Here is a 24,185-nt window from a genome sequence, read left to right on the forward strand (position 1 = left end):
TATATAAGATCATAATGTTCTTAACATCACACAATATGGAATGTATGTGCAATGTCAGTATAATTCAGGTCACCACTTTATTCTAAACATAACTCAATCTACTCCCTGTTTATGTCTAGGTATCTAAGGATATTAATGTATCAATGTTTATAACAGATAATGACTGCCCCCTGCTGGCCATTCGTCAGTTTACACCACGGTACATTTCCCATAATGCTGCTCTTAGGACCTCTGCAGCCTGCAAGATGGCGCAAGCAATATTTGAGGCATTTGAAGGTAAAAGAAAAAAAAATGAATTTATATTATTTTATGTATACATATATATAGAGGACTATCTAACATTAAAATAAAGCATGTGTGACGTGCTTTCCCTTGTTCAGCAGGGACAGATCAGTGTGCAGAGGACTGGAGGAGGGACAAAGGTTGTTAGGTCTAGCAGAGGGGGAAAGGCTTCCGGGAAAAGCTGCTGTTATGGGGGAGGAGGGTGTAAAACTAGAGAACTGGAACAGCAACGTTGGGCATCTAATCATATACACCTCAGTCTACTGTTTTTGGCTTGTAGATGTTACCTGCTGCATATACTGTAAACAACCCCTGGAAATTAGGTCAAATATAGAAGTGCATAGAATAACTGCATAAACTTTAATAAAGTGTAAGGCAATAACTGCAGCAAAATTATAAATTGCCATGATCAGGGATTGTCATATCATATTTATCTAATATGGTAAATATTATTTTATTGTATCACTATATGCAACATCATTTAGAGCTTGTACACAGCAGTGACTTTAGACTGCACATGAATTCCATTTCTAAAAGATAATGATGGCTAATGCAGATATAGGAACTGTTCATCCCTATGACCGCAGAGTTACAAGTACACATATGTTGGTAAAAATGGAATTTGCGCTGCATCAGTTTGTTTTGCCATCCATTCATATATCTGTGTATGATGCCTAGCTTGTTGCCGATTATGCCAATTTTCTGCTATTAGAAGGTTGAGATAGGTTAAACTTATTATTTTTTTCATACAACTCTGTATTTTACGCCACAGTCTTCATGCATCAGCAGACTAGCATCACTATTCTGTGTTATTAGGGACTCCATACCTTTCCCTATATACCTCTTAGGGGGAATTCAATTGGCCGTGTTACTGCTGCAAGTAACGTGAGCAGAAATCCAGGTTAAAATTACCGTAATAATGGTATTAGAGTGCAGGCCGTGTTACTTTCGGCAGTAACGCGAGCAATAGAATTCCCCCCTCAGTCTGAGATTTGTAGTTTGCATCCAATACCCTCCTCATATTATGATAACTGTCCCTGTCACATATAGCACTATCCTCATTAACATAAATACAAATGGACAGGTCACTACCTCTCACAAGATCAGCACATTTATCGCCTGCTGCCGAGGCCATTCCATTCTGATTGGCTATGTTGTGAACATTCTGATTATCTGATTGGCTAACAAAAAAGGGTATACGCTGATGAGCAGGAGATGGAAATTTAATACAGGGCACTCTGATATACCAGAAAACAGACAATTAAGCTATTTTGCTCTTCTGTCCCTTTGACTGTCTCGTGTAATGTTCCTCCTCCGTTGTGACACTTGTAAATGGATTTAATTAGAGTTTTTTTCTTTCCTTTCCTGAATTGACCATGGGGAAATTGAGTATAGGTTAAATTAGTTTGGCTTGTCTATTTTTTTCCCAACTATTATGACTATGTGCAAACACACCATACAATGACATTGAGGGGGATAATACAGCATAGTGGCACAGTGGTTAGCATTGCTTTCTCACAGCACTGGGGTGATAAATTCTATTCTGACCTGGGGCGTATCAGTGTGGAGCTTGTATGTTCTCTCTGGGTTTGCGTGGGTTTCCTCTGGGTACTTCGAGTTTCTCCCACACTCCAAAAACATACTGGTAGGTTAATTGGCTTCTGACAAAATTATACCAATCGATTGTAAGCTAAACTGGGGCAGGGACTGATGTGAATGATTTAAAATCTCTGTAAAGTGCTGCTTAATATGTAGGTGCTATGTAAATAACTTAATAAATACTTGGAAATAAATGTGATAACATGAAATGCAAATGAAGAACGTAAAGCTAAAGCAAGTACAGGATCTTCAAAGCATTATAATAGTTTCTATACAGTAAATGCATTTTCTGCAACTTTGACATGTTTAGAAAACAAACATGAAAAAATGCATGTTTATTTATACACTGCATCTGCAATGTTTTCAATTCTCGCTATTTATTAAAAACACAGATTGGTGGTCCTATAATTTCTCTTGTGGACAATGCCTGCACAGAACTATGGATCTCCACACTTTCTTTAATTCCACTATTGTCAAACATTTTGGGCCTGATTCATTAAGGAACGTAAATGCAGATATGTGCCATATTTTGCATTAAATTGCACTGCGCATGCACTATACGCCAGTGAATGCAAGGATATTTCCGACAGCCTGCGAATTCATGAGTGGTACGGGGAGGGGAATGGGCCTATGCATGTAGTCAGTGTACAGTAAGGGAGTGCCGAACTTGAGCGCACACCCCAGAGTCCGATTCAAGCTTTGGGCATCTCTAAGGTACTTGTTTTTCTGTGGTATCACTTGCATCAGCTACAGGGCAGGTGTAAGTGGCGTGTGATAGCCATAACGGCCGTGTCAGCATGTTAGAGCATGTGTTTGTAATCAAGAACAATGTACAGTAGATATTAATAATATCCTGATAAATGTATTTCATGGGGAGAAAAAAACAAAACTTTAGACTATATTATTATTTTTTGTTTTTTTCTGTGCATTCTCCTGGGTCTTTATATTCCATATATGTATCGTATGTATCCTGCAGTGTGTTGTGTCTATCTTAATATTGCATGCGCCATATATGCAGAGCGTACCTACACCTGTATTCAACAAAATACGTTTCTTCCAATTCGTTTATATTTGAATATGGACGTGCGTATGGCCAAATGCCATGCGTTTTTTAAAAAAAGCGAACAATACGTTCATTTTGTATGTCTTAATGTACCAGGCCCTTTATGTGCAAGTGTGTTTAATTCTACCAGTGTAATACATAAATTATAGAAGTGTGTGTAATTTTGTCAGTGACCTACATCTCATGTCTAAGTGTGAGTAAATCTACCAGTGTCTTATATCTCATGCCTTAAGTGAGTAATTTTACTGGTGACGTAGATCTCGGGCCTGCTTCAAGCCGGAGCGCCAAGTGACTGTAATTTACATATTTAAAAGGTGCATGCAACTTTTGCGTGGTTCTGTTCCTATTCAAATCAAAGCTCTTCTCTCTCTCTTATGAGTGATATCTCTGTACAGAGCTGCAGAATTAGTGGCGTTATATAAATAGCTAATAATTAATTCCATTAAATCAATTTCCATATGTAGACACACACAGCAGAATGAAGCATACGCACATGCGTATGTACAATTATTTCACAGCAGAACGCACATAACTTGTATTCAATCATAACTGTAAATAATAACTGGTAACAATATAATAAATTGTAAAAAAAAAATAATTCAATATAATCCATATATTTTTTTTTAGTTACCTTAATTGTTTTAATTTAACTCGCTAAATAATTAACACTTCAATGCGTACAATGCCTATTGATAATACTGTGCCATGTCCATCACCGCTACCATCCGTCATTTTCACCTGCACTTTAGCAGGTGTAAAAGATGCGGCTGAAAACAAGTATTCTTCCGATAAACACAGGATTTGAATTAGCCAAATCTCAAGTAACTTGTTCATAGCCTGCATTATTCCACCCCTACCCTGTTCATCTCTGAAGTTGTAAGGGATCGTAAGTGTCAGATATGTGCGGATATGAATTTTGTGCAAATTGTGATTACATCATACTTGCCAACTTTTCGTTGTTGGCTTCAGGGAGATCCCGGGGGAGGTTGGGGGCGGGGCTTGATGAATCGCATCATTTTTGCCCTGCCCCCTAAACGATTGTCACAATTTTGGGCAATTGCACCTAAGATGACGCAATATTTGTGTAATTAAGCCCTGCTCCGTCACTTTTCTATTGCTGGAGCGAGAACCGGGAGGTTTCCCTGCTCTCCCGGGAGGACTCCCAGAAATGCGGGAGTCTCCCGGACATTCCGGGAGAGTAGGTAACTATGCATTAAAGAAAAGCAGCTAATGAATCTCTAGAGACTGATGTGTCTTTTACATTTCTGTCTCCATTACTGAAGTCATATTGTCTTACCTGTCAGTCTTTGATTAAATCTTGGTCTCCATAAAAATGGCCACTTCCATAGGCATCAATACATGGACATAGGATACAATTTCTGAACTGTGTCATCATGCCACAGATGGCGAAGCCAACCACGTCTTGTACTGGCTCAGCATCAGGGAGAATGCCAGACTCTTCAGGGAGTGAGGGAGATCACTCCTATTTCAGGGAGTCTCCCTGACATTCAGGGAGAGTTAGCAAGTATGGATTACATATGTAAGTTATGCATCTGGGCATGGGCAGTGTACACTACACAAATGGTCGTACGTTCGTACTTGAATCAGGCCCCTCATGTCTAAGTGTGTATAGTTCTACTAGTGACATACAGCTTACATGTGAGTGTGTGTAATTCTAACAGTGACGTATCACCTATGTAAAAGTGTAACATTTCTGCAATATTCATATACACGTTATGCATTATCACAGTCCTGTGTTGGAAACTATGTGAGAACCCTGTTTCTTTTCTTTTTCTTTCTAGGGATGGACAACCAGACAGTATTAGCAGTTCAGTCCTTGCTGGACGGCCAGGCCGGTGTGTCAGACCACACAGGTCAAAATGTTAACAGTTCTGGACCCATCCAGGGCCTTGGTATGACATGAATATTTTTTTGTTTCCTTTACGTAATTTACACTTTCCTATTATGTTAAATGTGTATATCGGCAAATTATTCAAGTGAAGTTATGTCAGTTCTAATGCAGTCAAACATTATGGGGGGAATTAAATTCTGCCGCGAGTAATGCGGCGCTAAATCTTTTACCGTTAATACGGTAATTTTAACCCGCGAGCAAAAAAAGGTGTTGAAATTACCGTATTAATGGTAATTGCACGCACTATTACCGTAATGTCGGTAATAGTGGGCAGGCAGCCTTACTTTTTACAGTAACGCGGCCAAATTAATTCCCCCCCTCAGTGTTATTCAGAAGATAAATTGTATCCACCGAAAGGCAACGATGACTTATAGGCTAAATTATTTCCTAGATTCATTGAAATCAGGCTTTCCCATAGTATTTCTACAGCATGTTCTCTTGTGTTATTATTCTACTTGTCGTCGGCAACCGTTTGTAACAGAGCTGTGATCATCTTATGGCGATGGACTGAGTGTAAGAACTTGAGGCATAAAGGACATTGTAGTAAACATTGGTTTTTTTAAATGAGTTTAATTAAATTGCTACAGAAAAGATTGTGTTTACAGAGTCTATGGAGTGTGTTACCTGTCATCTCTTGCCACAATCGTGTCCACAGGGTTGTGATATAACCGTAGGCTTCACCAACTGGTATTGCATGTTGATAAAAAATAAAATTGGTACTAGGATTCACAGAAGCACCCACAAAAGATAATTCTGGGGTCGCAATAGTAAAACAAAAACACAGGCACATTTCTAGGACAAATAGTAGCTTTTTAACCGATATTATTTATATATGTAATTATCCTTTAAACATACTTTATGCTTCCATTTAATGTGTCGCCTCTAATATAGGCAAAATTTTCTTTGAATAAAATGTTTCTGTTTTTATACAAGTTACTCTGCATATGTTGACATGTTAATTATGATAGTAGTCATTTTCACAGACATAAGTGTACAAAGGTTTTTATCTCGCATAATGACATTAGAATCTTGGGGTTTATAACCTCTGCTAAACAATAGACTAAAGAACCTGTCATCAACAGTCAAACATTACATAGAGCATCCCCCTGCATTTACACGTGACAACTACAAGGAAATCACAACAAGACGTGTTGACAAATGTTGGGTACTATCCCACCTTGCACAAATGATAGACTATCTAATGATGTTGGTAATCTTTACAGATGATGAAGACGTCTTTCTGTGTGGGAAGTGCAAAAAACAGTTTAACTCTCTGCCAGCTTTCATGATCCACAAGCGGGAGCAGTGTCATGGCCACGCACCCTCTCTGGCTTCGGTCTCCCTGGGCAGCCACAGTGTATATACACCCTCGGTCAGTTCCGTACAACAACCACAAGTTAACAGGCAGGTGGGTAGAAAAAAGGTAGTTGGGGAGTCGGCTGGAAAACTCATAATAACTCGTAATTCTGGTGACAGTAAGAGGAGAGAGAAGTAGTGAGAATGTGATAAATGGAAAATACAGAACATAAAGTGATGGGTTCTGGGATATCAGACTAATATAATATAGAGGCAGCTTATATGTAGCATTTATAATCCAAGGGCAAAAGGTTAGTATTTTGCAGCTAACTGGTGGGAATCGCAGAAGAAATATCCAAAGAGAAGTAGATGTAGTGTCTGAGAATATATGCATTAGTTATGGCATTTGAGGACCTGTGTTGTTTATAGAAAGCTTAATAAAAAACAGTATATAAAATTCATGGCAGATCTAAGCATCTCCTTTATTAACTTCCAAACAGATCTCCACTTATATTGCGGTTCCACCCTCACCACTCATCCAGACCCTGGTACAAGGCAACGTCTTGGTGAATGATGAGGTCCTACTCTCTGCAATGTCTGCCCTTACCTCTCTGGACCAGCCCATGCCACCTGCTCCAGCCCCTGTGCAGGTGAGAGAAGACAGATCGATGAACCAATGTGCATAGAGACGTTGGGCCTGATTCATCAAGGAAAGTAAAGCAAAAAAAAAATGAGTAACTATGCACCTTGGCTAAACCTTGTTGCATTGGAGGGGGGTGTAAATTTAAAATGTGGGGACGGGTTTATAGTTAGGGTTGGGCATGTCCTAGATCAACTTTAAATTTCAATGTAAACATAAAGCTATCAAGTATTTGTGTGCTACATGAAAAAGCAGCCAGTATTTAACTTATGAGCAAAATAATAAACTAATATGCACCCCTTGTATTGTAACATGGTTTTGTCCAGAAGAAAGCTAACTTTTTTTTTTTTTTTTACTTTCCTTACTGAATCAGGCCCATTATGTGTAGATCACACAGTGCATGTGCAGTTTAATGGACTGGTAAGACTGAAGTGAGAGATAAAAACCGAAAAAAAATAATTTCACAAATATATACCTTAAAATTATTGCAAATATAGTTTAAGGCAATGCATTATCTAGAAACCCATGTTTTATTTAGTCAGCCTCAAATGGTCAAATGTGGCTTCCAATTCTTTACTTAATTAGGTTTGTTACTTTTAGTTTGCTTAAAGGACCACTACACCCCAAAATGGAATTTTTCATATATGAACCATGGAGGTAATATACATTGTTCATAGTTTACCTCATTTTCCACTGTGGCTATGTTAAAAAGCATTGCTTCCCTACTCTGTTACAGCACTGCCCACATCTATAGGACAGTGTCCTGATGGATTCTGATACAGGTCAAAAAGTCTTCCAATATATTTTTGAGGTTCTTCTTTGCACAGATAAATATTTACAAAGCCAGTGATGGAAAGGTTCAGCATGGTGGCTAAGCGGTTAGCACTTCTGCCTCACAGCGCTGGGGTCATGAGTTCAATTCCCGACCATGGCCTTATCTGTGTGGAGTTTGTATGTTCTCCCCGTGTTTGTGTGGGTTTCCTCCGGGTACTCTGGTTTCCTCCCACACTCCAAAAACATACTAGTAGGTTAATTGTCTGCTATCAAAATTGACCCTAGTCTCTCTCTCTCTTTGCCTGTGTGTGTATGTTAGAGAATTTAGACTGTAAGCTCCAATGGGGCAGGGACAGATGTGAATGAGTTTTCTGTACAGCGCTGCGGAATCAGTGGTGCTATATAAATAACTGATGATGATGATAATAATAATAATAATGTGAAATACTGGCTTTACTTCCCCTACATCTGTATACATGTGCATGCATGTTTTGCATCTCTAGTAATTGTAAAATAGCACAATAATGCTGCCGTGGTTTATTGTTCATTCTTGCTTGTCACACTGTATTATTAAATGTTTTATTGTGCATATCTTACTCTACTCTCCCTGATGTCCCATTTCTCCCTGTCTGTCCTCTAGTAATGACACATATTTTTGCTGCAGTGCTTATTGTCAGCCAAATATTTTTCCTGGTTTTCCATTTTGCTCTCTGAACATAACAGATAGTCTCTTCTAATGTTCCATTATTATCTTTTCAGAGTAACCTCAGCATGCACACTGGTGGCACCTATCTCCAAGCACCCTCCTTGTGTCACCGACCTCCCCATCCACTGCCTCTGCCTCCCCCAGGACAGAGTCTCATGGGGGTTCCTGTCCAAGCAAACAGTAGCAGCTGCAGTACTGTAGTGCAAGTCTACAGCTCACCCATCAGTATGTCGGGGAACACGGGCATGGAAATCCATGGTCTGGGCATGGCACCCTACACCCAGATAGAGGTAAACACATCAACAGGATGTTATTGCCATCAGTTCATGTTGTCATTTTGTGTCTTGACTTCTGCTAGAGTCACATGACTTTATACTTTGTAGGGATCAGCAGCTGGACAATGTACCAAGCCTCCCACTTGCTAACTACCCAGCAATAGCCATGTAACAGAGGCAGGAACTTTTTGTCAATTTAAATCAGAGGTTATATCACCAAACACGAATTTGGGATATTTTCCCTAAATTTATATATAACTGAACTTGGCAATATATTTTAACAGAAATTACATTTGCATAGATTTTGCACAATAATGCTCAGTGTTAAGTGACATCATGTGTAGCATCCTGACGTCTTCCTAAATGCCAGGAGTCTGCTGAGTTATAGTTATAGTGCAGTGTTGGCTAACCTGTGACACTCCAGGTGTTGTGAAACTACAAGTCCCAGCATGCTTTGCCAATATATAGCAGCTTATTACTGGAAGGGTATGCTGGGACTTGTAGTTTCACAACACCTGGAGTATCACAGGTTAGCCAACACTGGACTAGTGGTTGGCTACATGGTATTGTTCAGAGACTTCCCACAAAGGCCCATGCATTACCTTTGCAAATATGTATCAAGGCACATTGCAGAAGTATTGTGTGTTAACGCATTCAATGTATGATGTTAACCTATGTTTAATTGGTCATGCTGGTAAGAAGCCCTGTCTGCATCAGACTCACTAGGACAGGGCCCAAAGAGGTGACATTTGACTGGTCAGGAAGTCCACATGTGGCCACATTTAGGGCAGACTGTTGGCTAAATTGACCCACCACTGATAGAGAAAGCCTTATAACACAGTGTTTGCTACAGGTATATACTTATTCAACAGGCTCTTGAGTAGTCCTCCCATATGGAACAGTCGTGTCATTACAGAGATAGTTTAGTTGACACAAGTCTCTTTGAAAGGAGTAGCAGCTGAATACTAAATAGAAAGATTTATATGACTACTTTTACCTGCAGGTTCCGAGCCAATGTGTTGAAAGTACGGTTTATAATACTCCCCCTATATACAGCCCTGGGAAACAGGGACTTAAATCCAAAACTACAAGTAGCTGTTCATCCTGTGCTGATGTAAATGGAAGCAGTATGGGGGAGCTGGAACACAGCCTTCCCAACAAGACTCGACGGCCAAAGACTGACAGCGGCGGGCAGAATGGTGAGTGTACAGAGGGCAATGACATGATCAATGTTACTGTTAGGATGGTAGAGCATCTGGCTGATATTTGTTATACTTTTACATGGACACTATATAGGTAGTAAATATGTCTGGGATTTTGAATGAGTCACTTGCATTAAAACGTAGATCCTTAACCCTGTCATGACGAAGGCTATTTCATACCTTAATGAACAGCATTGTCCATTTAATATATTTGTAGTTTATGGGCATTGTATGGGGAAAATTAAGAAAAGAGAGAAAAACATAAGAAACTATAGTCTTCCCATAGTTACTTTCATGCACTGTAACCCCAGAAATATACCTCCCCCCACCCACTTTATCAGCTTGTTCTATAGGGATGCCAAATATATGTACTTTATGCAAGCTCTGTCATAGGTTATAGGCCAGGGACATAGGTAGCTTTTGTGTTTGCTTTGGTTATGCAAAATATTCTGAGACTGCACCTATGGACTAAAGTCTTTATAGTGGAAATAAATTAAGGCGGAATATGAGACATTGGTTCCATCTTTATGGTTTTGACAATATTTATTCTTTACAATCATTTTTAGATTTGTTTAGTATGTTATTTTTATTTTAGTTAATAATAATAATATTTATTTTATTTAAACAGAAGGTAAAGGTAGCCCCAAATAAGCTTACAATCTAAGAGGTATGGGGAACAATTGATACACAAGGTAGTTGAATAACAATTGTAGCTAATGGTGGGGACAGTGCGTGTGGCTACTGTAAGGCAGCAGCATTATCAGACACCAATATTAAAGCTGCCGCCTGCAACTGACATTTCTTTGCAGCTACCGATGGTGTGGTCCAGTGGGAAGGAGGAGATACAGTGAAAGGTGGAGACATGAAAAATGAACCAGTCATTGTATGCATTTCAAGACTGACTGTCCTTCACTATTTTCCTCACCCGTACTTTCTTTCTTATGGATCTGGATAAGGGTTTCACTCTTGTGAAAACCTTTTCCACCTCTTCCCTGTACTTTTGCATTGTAAAATGACTCATAATAGTGATCTAGTGCTAGCTGGAATGTGCAAGTTCCCTTTATGGAGAAAATCCCCAGGGAAGTCACAATTACGGGGTTAGGTTTCTATAGTGTGTAAGTCAAACTTATGCATAGAGGACACATAGCTCACATTGAGTGCTATGTTTTACTGATTGTGTGTCTGAGAGCCAAATCAATTAGATCCCAGGCACACAACAGGCCCCGGAGGCTGACGACTCAGACTTCAGTCTGGTGGAAGAGAAAAGCAGTATCCTACCCTTGGTGACATATATCTATGTCCTGTTGCCCTAAGAAATAGTATGTAGATCTACTGTAGGGCATTGATTAAGGGATTAATGTTTTGCTGGTATCTGACCACCTGTGCTACACTTAGGTGTAGAAATTACTTCTATCTGGCATCTGCTCCCAACAGCATTCTAAGCAGTTTCTAAGTAATCACTAATTAGACTCCTGGGGAAAGCAATCTTCTAGAGTGAGACCCCATCTTTTCCACTGTATTACTAGTTGTAGAGCAGGTTATTACACGCTGTTCCAGATGTGTCCATGACATTCACATCTGTGGTATTTCATGTTTGCATGTGATAAGGGATTCCGGTTCAGAAACCAGGTATTCTTCATTATAGAAGGAATGTACCCGCTTCCTGTTTCATCATCACTACTAATAGAGGATGTATTAGAGCCCTAGAGGCGAACTCAGGGAAACAGGACTTCCCCAAACAGGTTGGGGCTCCCCAGGATCCAATACCACTGTGATTAGCGGCGATGATGAAGCCCTAAGCGGATGCTCTGCTCCTGTCACAGAGAAGCGCATCAAGTACGTGTAGCAGGGAGGATATTTATTCAACAAAAAATATGTTGGTGAGCAAGGAGGGGGGGGGGGGGGGGTAAAAAAGAGCCTTCCCCTTGGATTCTGTCTCCTGACACCCTCCCCTCTCCCCTGTTTAATACAAAAATAACAAATTATGTGGAGTATTAACCTGTTTACCCTGGAGAGAGCATATAATCCAGTACGCTGTGTATTTGCTATGCTTTCACCAATACAAGGCTTCCTCCCTACCGCACAGCAGGAGAACAGTGAAGCTGGCTCAGGAGCAAACTCTCTAAGCTAACAACATGGATCCTGTTTCGAACCAAGTTATAAGAATGCACTGTGCTTGCATTGTGGCTTCCCCTTTACCCCGCATCTTGTATGTTGAAGCTTTCATTGTGGAAGCTGAACCAGTATTCTAGAGAATGCAGCCTATCAATTCACTAGGAACTAATGTATCTGGCGGCTCAGTAAGGTCACTGGTTTCTAGTGAATTGATAAATGCTTACTTCATTTTGTGTCTCATGTCTCAGTGATATTACCAGTACATAGAGATGAACATTGGTACACTTTAAAATCATACAAAATATTTTTCATAGATTTTTATTTATTTTGTCAAAACAGAACATTTATTATCAGACTGCATTGTATTCTGTTTCCTTATTCTTCTTCAGGAAAGCTAAAAACCCCCAAGCTGAAGTGTACTTTCTGTGATAAAGCCTTTGGGAAGAACTTTGATCTCCAGCAGCACATTAGGAGGTAAGGAATCCTTCCACTGTGCTTCACCAGCTTCGTTCAGTACGTACCTTTCAGTAGTATTGCCTGTTGGGGCCAGAAGACCAGGTGAACTAAAGATCTACGTTCCACCTGGCATAGTGACCCTCTGTGTATGAATGTTGTTTGACAGGCTGTCCTGAGTGCTATTCAATCACTTTCTCAAACGGGACGGTTTGCCAAATGGCACACCTAGGTAAATACACTGTATGGAAAATGGGATGCCTACATTAACGCACATATACAAATTGACTTTTAGGATTGGGTTTTGTTGCAGACATTGTAAACCAACATCCATCTAGTCTTCACCAGTAGTGCGTCTGCTCAGGAATGTGCCGTGAGCAGTAATTTGTGAGCTTGTCTTAAATCTTTTTCTTATTGTACATTGGTTAAAACTAGGAGATAAATGGCCCATCTAGGTGGTAGAGGCAATATCTCCATTCTCCCATCCTGTGCATCCCATTTTCCCATCCTGTGTAAGCCATAAAGAACAGTAACACTTTAGTGGTTATGATGTCTATGTTGTGTTTGCAGAAAGAATTGCATGCTACATGAACTGGAGATGCTGGCAAAATGCGGCTCTCTTTCTCTATATATATATATATATATATATATATATATATATATATATATATATATATATATATATATATACTGTGATCTCTGCATCTCTGCTGTGTATATGTAATGCTCAGCATAATGCTCAGTATATCTCTGAGTATCCTGTTATCAAAAAATTCCAATGGGGAAATTAAAAAAACAAAACAGAGTCAAATAAGCATGATCGGTTTCCTCTCTAAGCATATTTTGAATGTCAATGTTTACGCAGATATTAAGACTCGCAGAAGTTGACTCTTCTTCGGACAAGTCACTGCTCCTTGCAAATGAACGTTACAAGATGTGGTGATTGGGTATAGATAAAAATTCCCACTAATTTTGTGTTGCAGTCATACCGGTGAGAAGCCTTTTCAGTGCATTGTATGTGGCCGAGCATTTGCACAGAAGTCCAATGTCAAAAAGCATATGCAGACACACAAGGTCTGGCCCAGAGCCCCCAATACCACCAACTCGCAAGGATCCATGCCAGTACAGGTGGGGCCACTTAACCCCTCGCAGCCAGAAGAAGAAGCTGTTGATAACGGAGGTAAAAGGCTTGATAAATATTTCTGCTGTAGGCACTGTTTGGTGTCAGCAGGATAATGTGTAAGGTTTCTCTCATTGGAGTGGAACCAGCTGCATACAGCTGTTATATCTATTTTGTAGTCTCCAGCCAGGTACCACCTGAAGGCTCATCTCCCCAGGACATGGACACCGAGCAAATTGAGTCATGTGATGGAACTGAGGCTAAGCAGGTGGTCATGATTGACAGCTCCTATCACTGCCAATTCTGCAGCAACAAGTTCAATAGCTATTTCCAGCTGAAATCGCATATGACTCAACACAAACAGGAGCAGGTAGGCAGTAAGAAGTGTATGCTCGTTTATGGCAATAATAGAATTATATCAAGTGTGACTCTTTATATTGATACATATAGTTACACAGGTCGTTTTGAAAAAGGAAGAGGAAAAATAAAACATTCCTTCCTGACCCCATAAATGACAATCCGTTGAATTCCCTGGATTAGGTCACTTCGCTGATGCTATCTACTATTTATAGCTAGAGATATCTTATCTTGAAAGAAAAGCACCCAGTTCACTTTTAAATCCCAGACTGACCATCATTACCTCCCTGGGTAGAAAAATTCTATAGTCAGACCGCCTTTACAGTGAAGAACCCTTTCTATGCGGATGGTGAAAATGACTCTCTTCAGTTCAGCGGATGCATCGTTGCCACCTGGGAACAAGCACTCTAGTCTCTCAGCTTCCAGTTAGACTGCACTATGCACGTTCCCGGGATGGTTGTCTCTATACCGTACAGCTCTATTGCTGTGAGTCCTGCTCGCTTTATCCTGAATGAATGTTATAGGAGAACCCTTTTGTTTTGTCTTTTTGCTTACTACATAGTGCACATGACACAAACCTGGTGACAGACCTTTAACATACTGCCTTGTTCGAGAATAGTCCTCTATATCGTAAAAGTCACACGCTTTCATTTACAAACAATGAAATCTGTTATCTGGAATACTTGGTACTAGCTCTGGAAACTCTGTTAATGTTACATGATGTCTTTTCGTTTTGGATTATCTTTTAAGTCATGGTTTTCTGTTAATCGGTATGAAACCTGCAAGTGACAGATCATAGTTAAGGCTCCCACATTAGGATAGTATAATAGTACTTTCTTAACTCCGTGTTCACCTAGCCAGAAAAATGTAAGTTGCTAAAGCTTATTTGTTAACATATTTTCCTATCACACCAGAGCGCTTGGTTGTGCATACATTACTTTCACAGCTAAAGAGCTCTAGTGTAAAGCTGGGTACACACTACAGAATTCCACCAACTTTTTATGCTGATTGATTTTACATGCGATCGATGATCCGATCGCTCGGTCCATGGACTGCATACACACTAGCCTTGTTTAGGACGATAAAGGGAAGAGCGGACGTCCCTTTAGCGACTTTTTACAGCCATGTTGTCGTGAGCAATGACTGTAATTTCGTACTCACTGTTGTAGATTGGTCGGAAGTTTATACACACTACACAATGGAAACAAGATTGGAACGAAAATATTTAACAGTACGACCAACCAAATGAGGCGACAATCGTCCACTTGGGCAGACTTTCGACCATCGTGTCACAACACACACTGACCCGACCTTTGAACGAGCGGTCGTATGTCAGCTGATTGAGCCGATTATTGGATGAAAACTGTGTAGTGTGTACCTAGCTTGACAGTGGAACCGATTCTGTGACACTACCCATACTATTATAGCCTATGGATATACTATAATTGAATACTGACCACTGTTATGCATTGCTGTGACTGTGAAATGTTTGCAGGTGTACAAGTGTGTGGTTAAGGGCTGCACTCACACCTGTCAGAAACTGGACCAGTTCCTGGAGCACATCAAAACCCACCAGGAGGAGATGACCTATCGATGCCACATCTGCAACAAAGACTTTTCCTCTCTGTATGAGATGGGCGTCCACCAGTATTCACATAGCTTGTTGCCCCTGATTGCCCCCAAGAAGGAGATGGCTGTGTACAAGTAAAGTATAATGTTTAAGCTATATAATGTTCAAGGGATTATGAAAGGTTTTAGAAGAATATGTTTATTACTCCTTTGTGTACTCCAATCCTATAGACATATTGTGAGAATTCCAACTCTAAAAGTAGGCTTATCTTGCTCAGGAACTAATATACAGGTACTGGTTGCAGGGTATACCAGAAATTAAATAGCCACTTTGAAATAAAAAATAAGATTTAACAGTTTCTAAAGCAAACAATATACCCAATCCCCATGTGCTATGACACGTTAATACCGTTTTTGAAATAGGTATTGAGCTGGATAAATGCCTTTGCAATTATCGCGGAGATCACATGACTAAAGACCATTTGGTCATATATTGCAAGAGTGCATACGCTCCCACAATGATGTTTTATTGTATTAAAACACATTGCATCTGTTGATTTGGTTTTCTAAACTTCCTAACAATCACGATCAACGATGGAACGATGTCGGGCAAATGTGGAAGTGTGTACGCACTCACAACCAGCAACGTAGGTAGATATCTGTACAGTGTACAGAGTCACAATATTATCAGCAGATGGTTATATGAGATGAGGATCACAGATCTGAAGGTAAATGTGTAGGTGTGTATGCATGAATCGGCATGCTCATCGGGACTATTAGCAGTGGGTGAAATCGTTACAGAAATTGCATTTGAAGTAAGATTGCATAGGTGTGTACCCAGCTTTAGACAAGAAGAGATGATTGAGCCATGAAAATCAATTGCTCCGTTGCTCCGGAACAGTGGACAGATCAGGAGCAATAATATGTAGTACTAAGATGTACTGTATGTACAGTAGAAATGTATGTACTGTAATTCTAAGTATGAATGTGGGTCTGTGTTGTGCTGCAGAAGAAAATCTGCCTGGTTTGAAACTTGATTGATAAAGCATGGACTACCCAGGGACAATGTGAGGTTGTAGTTTCCACTGTACATGTCAGTCATAGATGAAATAATAAGTGTTGTATAATGTATTTCTGACTTATTCAGTCTTTCTATATTCATCTCTGCACATTCTTAATTTAGCACTTCAGAGTTAAACTATCTCTATCCCCAAATTTTGTCCTGATATTCTAGGAAAGGCAAATAGTATTGTTGACCCTCTACTACATACCACAATAGATGTGTTCAGCTTTGTTTCCTATATAGAGAGATATTTAATTACTGCTTGTAACCTTCTGTTACTCAGGTGCTTGAAGTGCATGAATAAATACTCCACTCCGGAGGCATTGGAGCAACATCTACAGACCGCCACTCACAGCTACCCATGTCCACATTGCCAGAAGGTGAGGACACCTTCCTTTCTATCCTTACACCCTCCTATATTAACTCATGTATCCATTTCTCCACTTACATGTTTTGAAAAAATGCTGTGGGTTTATTTTAATGTCCTACCTCTTTTTCAAGGTGTTTCCATGTGAGAGGTATCTAAGGAGACACTTACCTACCCATGGGGGAGGAGGGCGTTACAAGTGTCAGATCTGTAAGAAATTGTTCAGAAGGGAGCACTACCTAAAACTTCACAGTCACATCCATTCAGGTACCAGTCACATGCCATTTGTGTCATTATCCAGGACATAGAAATGACAAGCTTATCATACCAATGCACACAGCAGGATGTAGCAATAATAAATTCTCTACTAACGTTTATGATTGGCAGTGTCTTCATGTGGTAGCTTATATAGACTAGTGTGTCCAAATGTGTTTTATTACATCTTTTAAACACCAGGGGGTAAATGTATCAAGCTGAGAGTTTTCCGGCGGGTTTGAAAAACCAGTCAGATTCTAGCTATCGTTTATTTAATACATATTACAAAATGATAACTAGAATCTGATTGGTTGCTATAGGCAACATCTCCACTTTTTAAACCCGCTGAAAAACTCTCAGCTTGATACATTTACCCCCAGATATATGGTCCTGCAGGATCACTTTTAATATAACCTAAAATGCATTTTGAAGATGCATTTACTTTATGCTTTAAATCTGTTTTATATATGTTTCCAATGTAATCGGCTTGTAGGAGGAATTTTTTGTCCTGTTCACTGTAGCTATATAAAGGGGGTAATTTAGAGTTCAATGTAAACGATACCTGTTTGTTACGGGCAAATATGCATGTGCACAGTTAAGTTTCTGTATTTTAAGTTACATGTATAAAGTTAGTGTTTGTTAAGGAACATATTACAAAGATACGTGTAACCCAAAATAATACACCTCTCAAAGGAATGTGGTTACTTTGCGTTTGCACGCCCTCACTGTACTGCACTTACTTATGAACATCCCTAAACTGCCTAAGAGATACAAGTGTCAGATATATACAGCTCAAAACACCAGTGTAAGTTGTTGTATGCGGAGGGTGATTCCTTTTATGTGAAGCACAAGATTACGTTGCACTACTGCATTGCTGTGGAAGTCTAAACCACTCCCAAAATGTTCTGTCCTATGTCATGTTAATAGATATAAAATGAACACATTTGTATTTAAACCAAATGTATACCCACATTTTAACGATTTCCTTTCATGTCACGGCAGGTGAAAAGCCATTCCGATGTACACTGTGTGATTCTGCATTTAATCGCAAGGACAAGCTGAAGAGACACATGCTGATCCACGAGCCTTACAAGCAGTACAAGTGTCCCTTTGCGTATGTCTTTATCTTGCTCCCAATTACTAAATGGCTATTTGCAGACTCCATTTATCAACCTGGGCATTATCCTAACTCTGTGCTAGTGAACTTGCATATGTGATCAGAGATTTTATATTGGTGCTTAAACATGAAAAGTCCCTTTTAATTGTAAGTGGCTTTATCGCTTGTCTGATGCTAGATAACCTGAAGTTTTACAGAAGGATGTATCACAAAAAAACGCTAACAAAAATATGTTTGTGGTTCTTTTTAATAGAACCTTATATAAGAGTTCTGTTATTTTAAGTATAAACTTATATTTCTAGTACTTCTCTTATCATTATTCTGGAGATGTCTTTTCTGTCCCTGACCTTATTAAATATGCATCCTACATAATAATAAACCTGGAACTTCCCTACTGTATGTTGTTATATCAGGCTTATGCCTCAGTGGCATTGGGCTTCCATACCAGTGCAGAGCCTGAGCCTGTAGGATCAGAGAGGAATCAAAGGCTGTTTCCCACTGGGCACGTTCTGGCTCTCCAGAATGGCAGGCCTATCACACGACATTCTGTGGCTTCAATTAAGATACCAGTGTGGATGGTCAGAGCAGAGAGCTCATTACATCATACCTCCTAACTGTCCCGACTTTGGCGGGACATCCTGATTCGCGGGCTGCAAAAGGAATGGGGCATAACCAAAAGAGTAAGAAGATTTACTAAAGTTTGAGCATTTGTGGGTGGAACGAGGGCAGGCTTATTTTGTCCCGGTTTCGGGATTCTAAATGTTGGGAGGTATGTTACAGAAGTCTGTAGGGCCATGTGCACCAAGTCTTCTCCTCCGAGAGCAGGGTGACATGGCAGCACTCGGAATAAGTGCCCTGATTCATGCAGGGCACGACTCCACAGACGTCCACTTTTGAAAAAGTGTAGATGTTGCCTATAGCAACCAATCAGATTCTAATGATCATTTATTTACTACATTCTACAAAATGACAGCTATAATCTGGTTGCTATAGGCAATATCTCCACTTTTTCAAACCCGCAGCTTGATAAATTTACCCCCAAGTGTATAAAACAACAGACACTTCCTGGTTTACGTCAGTTTTACTTTACAATGTCTCCATAGTATATTTTCTAGTATAAGCGTACCTACTGCTGTCTGCACAATGAAATCATCTCCTGGTGCCAACTGGGATGATGCACAGTAGTGTCTGCACAAGGTTTATTCATGTTTAAATAGTAAAGATTATGTTCAAACAGCATTAAGCTTTCATAAAAATATGTTGCTTATTTGTTCACTGGTTGTGTATTTATGGCATCTCTGAATGATGCTTATACAAAGCCTTTTCTGTCATCAAGCTTATGTAAATTTGGGAACATTTGTGACTTCCTTTGTGCATAAATCTCAACAGGTCCCACACTGGCTGCAACAAGGAATTTAATCGTCCAGACAAGCTCAAAGCTCATGTTCTCTCTCATTCAGGTAGGTGATAGAAATGTAGTTTACAACAATATAAGGCAACATTTTTTTTTTTTTATAGAAAAATGACATATATTTTCTGTCTATGTAAGTGCTAATGTATTGTGCAGGATCTCTGCAAACCCTAGTGATAGCAGTAATCAGTATTGCGGACAAACCTAAAAACACGCATAAAACAGGGCTGCTCTGGAAATGTAGTTTTTATTAACCTGTATGTAACCTGTGGATATATGAAGTTTTCTTTACTAGTCTAATGCAGTCATATTACACTGTGGCTTGCATTTATTCTCAGCATTAAGGAAACCCATGCACATAAAGATTTGTTCCTTCTGCTGGTAGATATTATTGCAGCTGGACAGATTGTAACCTCTGGGATTTGTTTATTTTCATAAAGTAATTACTGCTATTTATAGCATGTTGTTTTGGTTGTATAGGTCACAATCGAAAACACAAAAAAATGCTACTATTAGCGTATTCATTAGCAGAACTACCATTGGTGCAGCAGATGCAGTGCTTTGGGGCCCATGGAGATAATGGGGCCTGCTGCATGGCATATGGAAAGGGTGGGGGGGGGCTGGTTCCCTCCTCCCTGCCTATCTGCATCGGGGCCCACAGCTCACAAGATCTGCCTCTGGCATTCATTAAACTGAAAGAAGCACCAATGCACAAAACTACATAAGAAATATACTGGTAACTCACTCTGTGAGATATTATTAGATCATACCTCCCAAGTGTCCTGATTACAGTGGACTATCCCGCTGTCCCGCCCAACCTTCAATTTGTCTTAGCAGCCAGTTTCTCTGGTGGTCTAGGAGGAAGTGGGGCAAGACATGTCCGAAAACTGCTACCGCGTATGCGTGAACTGTCCAACAGCCGCTTCTGCGCATGCGTGATCTGCGCAAACTGGAAAATCGTGGGCGGTGATGGGGGCGTGGCTTCTTTGTCCCGGTATCGGACCTCCAAACGTTGGGAGTTATGTTATATATACATAGTGGAAAATATTATGAATGCTATAGAACATGTACATGGATAACATGATTGTGTCGAGATTCCGGTAACACCTGTCACTCTCATAATACTTCCCTGATATTAAGAATCCTTGTTACACTCACGCACAGAGAGCAGTGGTGTATATTTGGATGGTGAAATTACAATCAAATGTGAAGCATGATGGGACATGTAGTCTCTATTGTAGAAATGGGACTACTTGAGAAAGATAGGCTGATTTGCACAGTTTTTAGTGCTACACTGCCCTCTTTCCCTTCACAGTTTTATTTTTATATTGGAGACTACATTTCTCATGATGCTAGGTGCTCGCCTTCACTGGTGGCAAATCAGTGCAGATCTTTGGACTATAAGACATAGTAACTTAGCCCTCTTTCTTTTTGGAATGAGTAGGTTGAAAAATGTAAATCTCACCCCTTATGAGCAGTGGGCTTTAAAAAAAAAAAAAAAAAAAAAAAAAGTATTTTATGTTTTCTAAAATAATGCAGTGTTCTATATTCTTTGGAGTGCTATGCTTTTCTATAACATGCAGGTGGCTCTGTTTGAATCGCTCATTGTACCACTTGGCCTGTCTGAGTGACTGTTTGTAACAACAAACCTCTGTGCTGTTTCTATATCAGGGGTGAAAATGCACAAGTGCCAGTATTGCGCAAAGTCCTTCAGCCGGCGGGCACATATGATTGAACACCAGAGAAGCCATACAGGGAATTACAGGTTCAGCTGCCCCAACTGTGGCAAAAGATTTACCCGGCAGAAATATTTGAAAGAACATAAGTGTCGACTACACCCAGACAACGAGAAGGACCAGGTGAGCCAAAGGAGGGGAATTTTTTTTTTTGTAATAGGTAGACTCAAAAAAGCACATCTGTATTTTAATGCAAAATGTTTATTTTATTATTTTTTTATTTTTTTTTAAAGTTTTTATTTTTGCAATGGTCAGCAATAAGCATCAGTCCAAAACATGTTATGATACAGTCATGTTATGCATATTCAGAGACTAATACATTGAGTATATATTATGAAATGACAAATCAAGGCATTGACCAAATTTTATTTTGAAGATAGGAAGAAAAAGAAACAGGAAAGAGAAGTTAGTCCAGGATAGAGTAGGGGGGCGGTGTGGCAAGCCGCCAATAGAAGAAAAGAAGAAGAAAGCAGGGCAAAAGATCGAAGGGGGAAGGGAGAGGTGGGGAAGGGGGGGGAAGAGGTAAAGGGTTAAGAAGGGGCATCTATTTTATTATTTTTAACAGGTAAACTTTTTAATAAATAGCATTTCTGAAAGAGATTTTGGATCCATATTACAGTCCCTGCTCGGCTGTCTCTATGAGAATAGCTGAGTAGTAAACACACGAGTGAAACACTTGGAAACAATGGGAAAACAGTATATACCAGCATTTTATACACAAATATATTCTGCTCATTTTTCCATTAGGAAAGTGTCCCCTGTGCTGCTGAGCCTCATAGCAGTTGTTTGGACACCTATGGCTGTAGTTAAGCACTTACCTCCTACGTACTGGCATTTTGCTTGCATTTTTAACACATCTGATATGTATTTTTACTAGCGTTTTAAACAATAAGTGAAACCGGTAGCGTTGTGAAAAAGACTTACGCAAATGAAATGACAATGCTCATGGGAACATGCTGAAATGTGAAAATCTGTACCAAAACCATAGCAGCCAATCAGACTTTTGCTAGGTGGTTTTGCACCTTTGAGCAATGTTCGTTAATCCTCTTTGGGTTTTGTAAAGCACTGACCTAGCAGTTTTGAAAATATTTTAATAATACATGTACTTAGCAGATTGAAGAGGATTAAGGTTTAGCGTCCTTGGTGTCCTTTCCGATGGGTGCTTTTAACGCTAGCAATTTTCCAGCTAGAAACACGCTACTGTTGGCTATAGCGCTGGAGCAGTCCTGTGCTGACACATTAAAGTGAAGGGAGAACTGTCCTCCCTTGTCAGGCTGGAGGCATTACTCTCAGAAAATGCTGCATGCAGAGCTTATTCAGTCCCTAGCGGGAAAAGCGATAGTGTCCATTTATATCTCACCGTAGTCAGCTGCTCATCTTTTAAATCATTTTCTGATTCTAAATATGCCCTTCGTTCTATCTATTACCTTATTATTAATTCAATTGTCTGTGCGTCTTTGTGGCCTTCGCAGGTCTGATCACTAAAGTGGCAATGTCAGCTGGTATATCAGGGGGGCAAATCTTGGTATTTTGTCAAGATATCTTCTTTCTGACTCCACACGTGCAAATGCAAATTTTTATTTTGTAATGTTGATATGGTATCGCAGCCTAATGTGGCACGGTTCACCATACGTGGTACCACTTAGATATATGATAGAACAAGCTTTGCGTGACACAACAGGTTTCACCATCGGGATCTATCAGCAGCATGGGGCAGTTGGCGATAACACCACTTAGCTTTATGTATTCATTCCTCACAGTGTAATTAAAATAGAGATGTATTCTAATCTATGTGTTATTTAGGTCAGGAAGGGGCAGAGAAAGCGAGGACGAGGGAAGCAAGACGACGAGGCTGGCTCAGAGAAAGAGGAGACAACACTGACAGAATTGAAGAGCAGTAGGGAACAACTTCAGGAGACCAGTCCAGGGGAAGAGAGCTTTCAGCAATCCGATGCTGTGCTTTCTATTGTGGTTGATGGAGCTGGAAACTCCAGTGAGAGCTTGGTGGGTCCTCCCTGCTCAAACAGTACAACCTCCACTACTGTGACACTAGCTGAGCTACAGAATGCCACAGACCCTTCGTGTTCTATGCTGGCAGTGCCCATCTATATACAGAGCCCGGAGTGACTGGACAAGGAGAGGATCTTCTACTATTGTTTTACCACTTTTACTTTTTAACTAAACTGTAGTGATGGAACTATAATATTCCCCAGCAGTAATTAATGGGGACAAAACAAAAGATTTAAGAGATGGAGGTGAAAGTGAACACCGTCACAGCCCAACCTCACTACTAAGCCTTTGCTTATCAGCCAATCGTCTATTCTGCCATACTGCCCAGCCAATGAAACTGACCAATAAAAGATCTGTATCTGCCAAAAGGAAAATGATCTTCGATCTTCTACAAAAAGGCATTCACTGGCTATAAACATGGCTCAGATTGAAATCTGTTTAGATTATTCAATCTTGCAATTCAATGACAATGTATATATGCACATACTGTATATTTGCAAATGTATTTATATTTTGTTCACATGTCCTGTGCAATTTTTTATTTATGTTTATGGATTATTAAACTTATATATTTATACAATGGATGGTGCTCAGTTGAGTATGGGCTGGCATATTAGCTTTATCTATAAATGCTTGGAATCTCTAACCATGGATAAATCCATTCAGAGTTACACAATATTCATAATAGCTATAGTTTTACAAGTTTACCTGTTAGTTGTTTACCTCATTTAGGTGAAGTAATGTTAATTAATGCAAAGCAGAAAGTTTTACACTTTTTGTATTAAATAAGGCATGTGGTGAATTTATGAATAATAGAGAATTTTAAAGGCATTCAAATCTCACTTCTTTTTGAAAGTGAATGA

The 24,185-nt window shown here is 39.7% G+C and overlaps 1 protein-coding gene across 2 annotated transcripts; it reads left to right on the forward strand.

Moving 5' to 3' along the window:
- The first annotated feature begins 185 nt into the window (after nucleotides 1-185).
- On the forward strand, nucleotides 186-23,870 carry ZNF341 (zinc finger protein 341). 2 transcript variants are annotated; one of them, XM_075177543.1, is made up of 16 exons: nucleotides 186-276; nucleotides 4,747-4,857; nucleotides 6,080-6,264; nucleotides 6,653-6,802; nucleotides 8,326-8,562; nucleotides 9,551-9,746; nucleotides 12,254-12,338; nucleotides 13,301-13,497; nucleotides 13,617-13,807; nucleotides 15,290-15,498; nucleotides 16,710-16,806; nucleotides 16,928-17,060; nucleotides 18,051-18,162; nucleotides 19,555-19,625; nucleotides 21,248-21,435; nucleotides 23,116-23,870. In XM_075177543.1, exons 1-16 carry the CDS (start codon nucleotides 246-248, stop codon nucleotides 23,437-23,439), a joined length of 2,517 nt encoding a protein of 838 aa, XP_075033644.1. In that variant the 5' UTR covers nucleotides 186-245; the 3' UTR covers nucleotides 23,440-23,870. The 2 variants fall into 2 exon arrangements, with proteins under 2 accessions (XP_075033644.1, XP_075033645.1); XM_075177544.1 differs by having other exon boundaries at nucleotides 6,080-6,228.
- Nucleotides 23,871-24,185: the final 315 nt, after the last annotated feature.

This window comes from Mixophyes fleayi, chromosome 6, assembly GCF_038048845.1.
Source record: "Mixophyes fleayi isolate aMixFle1 chromosome 6, aMixFle1.hap1, whole genome shotgun sequence".
NCBI classification, from domain to species: domain Eukaryota; kingdom Metazoa; phylum Chordata; class Amphibia; order Anura; family Limnodynastidae; genus Mixophyes; species Mixophyes fleayi.

Bases quoted from the DNA above. Each gene is read 5' to 3' on its own strand.
- ZNF341 (XM_075177543.1), top strand. From the start codon at position 246: ATGGCGCAAGCAATATTTGAGGCATTTGAAG. The intron at 277-4,746 runs GTAAAAGAAAAA...TTTTCTTTCTAG, and splicing joins AATATTTGAGGCATTTGAAG to GGATGGACAACCAGACAGTA. The intron at 13,498-13,616 runs GTAAAAGGCTTG...TCTATTTTGTAG, and splicing joins AGAAGCTGTTGATAACGGAG to TCTCCAGCCAGGTACCACCT.